Source organism: Mesitornis unicolor, unplaced genomic scaffold, assembly GCF_000695765.1.
Source record: "Mesitornis unicolor isolate BGI_N332 unplaced genomic scaffold, ASM69576v1 scaffold43650, whole genome shotgun sequence".
Lineage (NCBI taxonomy): Eukaryota > Metazoa > Chordata > Aves > Mesitornithiformes > Mesitornithidae > Mesitornis > Mesitornis unicolor.
In genome coordinates, this window is record NW_010161172.1 from 7,272 (window position 1) to 15,302 (window position 8,031).

General features: G+C 51.3%; 1 protein-coding gene across 1 annotated transcript in view; it reads right to left on the minus strand.

Annotated features, from left to right (window-relative positions):
- SEPN1 (selenoprotein N, 1) overlaps positions 1–4,337 on the minus strand; it is a gene marked incomplete at its 5' end in the record, with an annotated part of 9,715 nt that extends 5,378 nt beyond the window's left edge. Inside the window, 5 exon segments of the mRNA XM_010192085.1 lie at positions 641–778; positions 1,615–1,739; positions 2,589–2,801; positions 3,286–3,416; positions 4,220–4,337. Of these exon segments, the coding sequence (XP_010190387.1) occupies positions 641–778; positions 1,615–1,739; positions 2,589–2,801; positions 3,286–3,416; positions 4,220–4,337 (725 nt within the window).
- Positions 4,338–8,031: the final 3,694 nt, after the last annotated feature.

The following is an 8,031-nucleotide window of genomic DNA, read 5'->3' on the forward strand; positions in this document are numbered from 1 at the left end:
TGCACACAAAACCTTAACCTGTGAAACACCAAGCAAAAAAACCATTGAAGCAAGAGCACCAAGCTCTGCTGAACTTTGGTGCTTTAAGTGATTGCCAGGGGCTGCTCCCCACGCCCTGCCCACCCTCCCCAGTGCTCAGTTGAAGCAGGTGCCAGCTGCAGTCGGGTTGTGCAAGGACACCCGTCCCCAAGTCCGTGCTCCACGTCCCCAGCAACCTCTGCCCTGCTTCTCCCTTGTCCTCCCCTGCCTCTTCCAAGCCCGGTGCCACCCCCGACCTGTTGACAAACAGAGCTATTCCTGAAAAATTGCATCAGAGCCAGTTTAGGGAGCAACTGAACCTAGAGAATTGAGGGCACGATGACCGTGATGACCGCTGAGAGAAGGATGTGTGGGGAAAACAGATAAGCTCAAAGAGCAGAAAAGCCAAACACTCCCCAAAGCTCAGACTGCAGACCTGCCTTCCCCACACGGGCCAGGATGCCCACAGAACACAAGGGACCGAGCTGTCACCGCACTCTTATCTTCATAAAAAAAGAGGCCACCATCCTCTCCCCACTCCTGCATAGGACAGGATCCCTGGGTCCCATTTATGATGATCCTCAGGTCTGCTCAGCACCCAGGAAGAGAGAAACAGCTGTACCTGTTGTTAGGGACAAAGAGCTTGAACTCTCGGACGTGGGAAGAGTCCTTGGAGAGGACGATGTGACCCGTGAACTGGCCTGGGGAAAACCAGAAGGGGAAGTCTGGTGGCTCGTTCAGCTGGAACTCAGCGTGGATCCTGAAACGAGAAAGGAGCCATCAGCTGCGGTGCCGGGAGGAGGGAATGGATCATGCATTGCAGATGACAGCAGGGAGGAGCTGTCTCCAGGCACCAGAAATTATGAAGCTAAACTGGGGCAGAGGTTCAGTTCAAAAAGCTTTTCATGTCATACGATGGAGAGGGTAAAAGACTGGAGCAGATCCCTGGGTAAGGATCATCTCCAGTATCGCTGCCTTTTGGAACTGGGCAGTACGTGTCCATCCAGGAGGGATGAATCACATTTAATTCCTTGAAACACAGGAACAGGCCAAGACCCACACAGTCACCCCTTTCAGCTTGACCAGGCAAATAAAAACAATACATATACGTTTATTTATACAGATAAAAGCTGTGTCTAACACTCCCAGTAAAACAAGAGAACAACTCCCCAGTCTCTCCCCCTTGGAAAGGCACTTCGTTCTCCAATTAACCAAAATCCTACACGTTTCTTACTAATCACACTCTCCCCTTTCAGCCAGGGACAGTTCCAAACCAAGGATGATGGAGCAGCCTCTGTCCTGGATCTGGGACACGGTCCCTGTCTCCCCAGGGCCTGGGTGACACTGGGAGCACGGGTGCCCTCTTCGGGCGTCAGCAAAGCATCACACACGGGGGAGAGAGGGCAGTGAACCACCCTGTTCATCGACTCCCCGCCAGGACACATCTGGTCTCGCTTGGGGACATGGCTGCACATGCAGAGACACGCACACGCTCTGCTATGGGCTCACTGCAGCCTCTTCTGCTCCTCTGGGATAAGGAACAAATTCAGAAGTGCCCCCAAGCCCCCATCTAACGCCCTGAACCCACGGCCTTACCTGAACGCTATGGTGTAGTAGAAGGTGCTGATGGCTTGGATGCAGGCAACAGTTCCCTGGGGAGCAAAGCGGGTTTTTACGAAGGGTCGTGGGTGGAACATGCTCAGAAGCTTGTGGATAATGATCTAGAGAAGGAATTTGCAAGAGAGCAAAAATGAGAACATTTCCTCCGCCGCAGGTCAGCTGCAGCTCCAAAGTAACTCCACACCAGAGCAGGAAGGCACGAGAACTGCTATGACTCAAAAATTAGCTCAGAGACCTACCTAATCACAAAACAAGGAGATAAAGCAGGAGACTGCTTTTAAAAATACATCCATCTTCCGTGCCTTTTTGTGCTGTTCCCCTTGTCTGCAAGTTTACATCACCCCAGTTGGCTGGATGTCTGAGCACGGTAAACTGATGTCCGAGGCTGCCTCCATCCATACTGCTTAAGGCTTTGAGAGAGCAGGTACGGGATGGATAAACACGCCCGGCTGTGACGGTGGATCAGCTGTGTGATCACCAGCACCCACCCTGGCACCCCGAGGAGAGCAACACACACGCCTGGCTTGACAAACTGCACATACACAGCGTTCGCTTGTCCACGAAACGCTCACCTCTGGGGTGGCACTCGGGAACGGTCCCACAAGGCACAGCCACTCCATACAAGTGCTTCCTGAATAACCCTCTGCCCTCTCTGTCTGGGAAAGCCTAAAAACCCAAACACTTAAATAAAGCAAGATGAACTCGCTCAAGTCGGCCTCATCTGGGCACAACAGACACCCAGAGCTTTTGCCTGCTCTCAGTTTTACCTCTAATTTAGGAGATGGTGCTCCAGGCTGTACACTGCAGCCTTTTTGCTCCCTTCAAGTCCAGGGAGACACAATGCAATAGCCTCATCCCTCTAAGGACTCCTGTGATTCATCTGGGCTGTAAGGCAGAACATTCATACAAACTACCTCTCAGGTACAGAGAAATTGAGTTTCATGTCTCACCTCTTTGCCCTTGGGAGGTGGAGGGTAAAATCTGTTGTTGGAAAGATACCCAGTGAAGATGTTCAGTTCGCTAGGAATTATCCACCACGGATCCCCAAGATCCAGTTTATTCTTTGGAGGAAGGAAGGCTTTAAACTGCCTGGCAGGCATCACGCTCATAGGGGCCGCTGGGGCAGTCCAGTTCCTGAGCCCAGACAGAGCGACGTGAGAAATCTGTGAAAAACAGACACTCTCAGAGCCTAGACCAGACTCTTCAAACGTGCAGAGATGCTGATGGATGTAAGCAGGCTTTGGAGAAGAGGAAAAACACGTATCACATTTTAAATTCTTCCCACCACCCCAAACACCATCAAATAGCTCTGTCAACTTTCAGTTATGTGAGTAATAGGAAATTAGAGTGGAATGTACTGCATAACACCACTGCTTTCGGACTTGGCTCCAGGAGAGCCATCTCTCACATCTGCTTTAGGCTTCCCAGGAAGGGTGTATGGATTGGGGCACAGTGCTGCAGAGTGCACTGGAAACACCAAAACGCTGCAGAAAGCAGTGAGCTTGCTCGTCAAAGCAAATCCCACGAGCTCGAGCACGACCATCTCCCCCTCCCACCATGTTAGCCCTTGCCCCAGCTGATGTTACCAGCCCACAGGACGTGTTTACACCAGAATTTCTGGCCATACACATCCTGCATGATACCTACTCCCAAGAACCCGTCTTTGCTCTTCGTCATTGTCTCCATGACCAAAGGCTGGAATTTGGCCACCACAGACAACGTCTCCTCGCCTGGATCAGGCGTCTCCTCCTCTTCAAATTCGGAGATGGGAGCAACCCCTAGACAAAGGGACAAGAATTTAAGCAGCTGTGTGCCCTCCCTCCCCTTTTTAAGCAATTGAGAAGTGATTACGCGTTTATCCTGGCAAATCCAGGAGCACTGGGAGCTTCCCAGCTGGTCCTGCACTACAGCAGCACTCAGATCCACCCCAGGGACCAGCTTTGGCTGCGTGAATTAAAGGGGAGCCCTCCTTTCAGAGGATGACTCCAAACTCCAGGGCTCAGTTAAGCAGTCTCATTTCACCAAGGAGGGATCAGAACACTCAGCCAATTCATTGCATCAGGAGCAAACAACCGTCTGTACTTCGACTGCAGCGCAAGCTCTCCTGCATGTTATTCTCACCACACTCTGTCCTGCCTGGCACCACCAGGAGACATTTACTGTGTGTTGATACAGTCTCCAAACACGATCTCTCACAATTGCTATCTGAGAGAGACAGGAGAAGCGTATGAATGAAGCGCTGCAATTCACTAATGGTTTTGGCCTGGCCTGCCCTGAGCTGTATTTGCTGCATTCACCCATCTCAAATCCCCTTTAAGCTCCAGACAAAGTAACCGATGTACTTTGCTAGTCCAGCAACGGGATCTCCAGTCCTATCAAAACTCCACTTTGTCAAAGTGATGTCTGGTGCTTAAGCCTCTTCAAAAACAAGTAAAGCTTAGCAGCTTCTCTTCATGTAAATAAGACCCAAAACAGCACCCAGAAAAAAAAGCAAGACCTGAATAACAACTGCTGAGTGCGTTATCTTTGGCTTTTGCTCTGTCTGTGCAGAAAGAGCTGTGCAAGGTATGCAGATACCAACCCGTCAGCTTCTCTGCTATGGGCTTGAACTCTTCCGGACTGAGGTACAGGTCGTTGTTTGTGTCCAGAGAGGAGAAGAGGAACAGCCCCTCGCTTCCCAGGGACTTCAGTGCCAGCTCCTGGTGGAGGAAAAGAGGGAAAAGAGATTTCATGCAAACCTCCCGCAGAAATTCACTCCGTCCCCTCCCAGCTCCAGTTCATTTGCATTCGTTCCAGCACACAAACACAGCCATCACATCCAAAGATTAACGCCCCTTGGCAGGATTTTGTGCTATTTGCAATAGGGATCGGTGTCCAGGACCCGTTGGCAATGAGCATATTAAAACTACATCTGGCTGAGTAATTCAAACGGAATCATTTGCTCAGAGTGGGCCTCAAAGTCTTTTGTCAGAAAAATTTCCAACTTTTTCCACATAGTCAGTCCCAAATCCGCGGATATTCGGAGCACCTGGAGATCCTGATTTCTGTAATTAACTGATGCGCAGTGCAGCAAAGGCAGTCAAATACATGACAATCCACATTACAAAAACACAAAGGAAATGAGCTGAGCCCTTGTAACTCTGACAAAAGCAACCCAGCTCAAACCCGTGCTGAATCCACGCCAACACCACTGCACAACGGCCTTGCTCCTCTCTGAATCTCCAGCCTCACGACTGATGGAGCATTTCAGCCCCTTGCTCTGCAGGGAGCACTGCCCACCCATGCTGCCGTACGCTGGGACCCACAAATCCCACGGTCTTCTCCAGAAACTTCTGCAGGATCCCAGCCACCCCGTGCCTCAGTTTCTCCCTCTGCAAACTCCACGTGGAGAAAACATCACTGAAACGCAACGTCTCCTTGGAGCAGCCCCAGAAAGGCTCTAGATTCTTCCAGCCAAGTCCACACCGCCGCTCTCAGCACTGAAGGGGACAGCTTGCACCAGAACAAGAGATCTCCATGTCAGTGTGAGAGGAAGAGAGCAACTCAGACAAGTCCCATCCCTGGCTGTCAGCCTGGAGCACGTCCCCTGCGACCAACATTTGGGGCAGCTTCCCCTGCCACCCCAGTAAAAGCCTAAAGCTGCAAGGATAAATACTCGGTATTCTGCTGTTTAACCGTGTTTATTCTCTGTTGCCTGCAGCGCCATTACCATCCCCAGAGCTCCTGAACTAGTTTATCTTCCATCTGTTGCCTGCCAGCCTGAAGCAGCACTAATGCAGCCTGGAAGGCTTTGCTCCCGTCAACTGCAGCCACAGAAGCACTTAAGAGCCTTCCAGGGCAGTTTCAGGGCTGAGGCAGACAGAAATGAAGACCCTGGAATAAAAACCCGGGGTCTGGATGCAGACACGGCTGAGGGGACAAGGAGGGGAGAGCAGGAGCTGCACAGCTGAAAAAAGGAATAGAGGAACAAGATGGTTATTTATCTATGCATGGGAATAATCCACTGTGGACTGCCCGTGTTCTTAGGGCCAAAACTGAGTCTTTGTTCCCCAGATTAATGGAGATGCGCATCCTTGGCCCTGTAAATAGATCACAACATTTTCCTGAGCAAATGTCCTGCTCCCCAGCAGCCAGGGTCACATTGGGAAGCCTCAGGCCAGGCTTCAGCACCTCTCTTGGCTCTTGGTCTTGCTCGTGCTTGGCACACAATGCGTTCACCTCCAACGGGTGGATCCTTCGTTCACGGGGTCAGAAGCGCGCAGGGAGCGTCCAATGGCTTCGTGCTCTGCAGAGGAGGCTGCCCTGGATGTGTACCGAGCTCTGAAGAGATGGTCCATGTCCCTGTCCTCCCCACAGTGCATCAGCCGTTCCCTGCTGATGGATCTATTGGAGTCCACAGGCACAGACCTCAAGGGATGGGAGGCAAATGAGCAAGAAAGCTGTTAGTTGGTTAGACTGCCTGTTGCTGGAGGGTTAGGAAAAACTCACGATCATTGACTTAACAGGGCTGAAGGCAGAAAAAGAACCGGTTACATCCCACACACTGAAGAACAAATCTGCATCAGAGACAGCAGAAGGTAAAGGGGAATATGCGGGTGTCTGGTGTTGGACATTAGCATCCAAAAACCAACATAAATTGAGAGCACGCTGCCACCCCCTCAGCCTGTGCTCTGACACGAGGTTAAGCAATGACCAACCACCAGCTGCAGGACCATGAGACAGTTCTCCTTACAAGCACAACTGGCCAGAGATGTGGTACCTCTAGGGTAGGACTTGTGTGCCTGTGCACACCTCACGCGTGCCAGCGCCCGGCTGCAGGCAGCCTCTGGGCTAACAGGATGGGTGCCAGGCTCCTGTGTGCTCCTGCCGAGCTCGTCAGCTCCACACAACCCTGCAAGGCAGCTCCCTCCCTTCAGAAACATCCGTTTCACGCTCACAGAGCAGGGAAGCTCAGCAGCAGCGGCACCGTGTGAGCCCCTCGGCACAGCCTCACCCACACCAGGATCCCCGGGAGCACCTGCATGGCCAGAGATGAGACCCCAAAACCAGAGGAACAAAGGTTTCTGCAGAGCACGCACCAGGCAAAAGGAGTGGTAAAAATTATGTTTAAAAGGGAAAAGATGTGTCAGGGCTTGGCCTTTTGTCTTCTGATATAACCAACGTTAAGGAAAGCTCTCCAGTGCTTGTTGTTTTTTGGTCTTTTTTTCTTTCTAATCTGGATTTATAAGAAATAAAAAGTTTCCCTGTTTGTGTTAGGAGTAAAACCGAGCTTTTTTTCAGTCTTTTTTTGTAGAGGAGGAGAGTTGTGATTTTCACAAAGAGTTTTCTTCTCCCACCTGCCTGTGGGTTGTTTGGCTAAACAAACATTTCCACAGAAAGAGACAGGACATATGCTTTTAAGCAAGAAGACAGGAAAATAAAAACCTCGGGGCTGTTCACGTTTTGTTCTCCTCTCCAGCAGAGCCCAGTCCCAGTTGTCTGCCGCTCCTCTGGAAATAACAAGATCTCCAGAAATCCTGGCTTTTTGTCAGGTGAGGCTGAGCCCTCTCCACCAGCAATTCCTCTAATTAACCAGTTTGAGCCATTTTCCCCTTTTCGCAATGCAAGAAGAGCCTTAGAGAAGAGGCACCCTTTAAAACCACTTGTCTTCTCGCTACAGAAATACCAAGAATTCTGCTCCTTTCCGTGAACCTTTTCAGATGTTCAAGGACGCGCGTTGAAGCGAAGAGCCAGGGGAATTCGATCTCTAACGAAGGTACCTGCTCTCAGTCATGTGAAGTAGATGGGTTACAACAAAACCAACCAGCCTGATTTTAACAACCAACCAACTCCAAAAATCCCTTCCTGTTTCCCAGCTCCCGCCCTCCATTCTTCTGCTGCTTCTACACTCAAGACGCACAAGGTTTGCATTTCCAGCATGAGAAAATCCCAAATATCTGGGGGTTTGGAGCCTTTTTTACAGGGAATAAAGCAGGAAGGAAAGACACATCCAGTGGCCACGCCAAGAGCAGGGCCTGTGTCTGGTGGTGGTGCTCCTGCACAGGCCCGGGGCCCCCCTAAAGCCTGTTGTCTACCATAGCTCTACAGAACCTCAGCCTGGCAGCGGTCACCTCAAGCTTGTAGCCATTGATCTGTGGTATCACAACTAAATGGTCACCTCAGCGTGGCAGTGGTCACCTCAAACTCCATGGCCGCTGAGGTCTGGTGTTCCCTACAGCCTGGACGGTGGCTGCCAGAGCTTTGTGGTCCCCACAGCCTGGTGGTGGCCACCTCAACCCCAACAACCACCTCAAGACTGCAGCCCCCAATGTCCTGTAGCCACCACAACCCAGTGGAAGCCACCACAGCTCTGGTCTCCTCAACCTGGTGATGGTGGCCACCTCAACCCTGGTG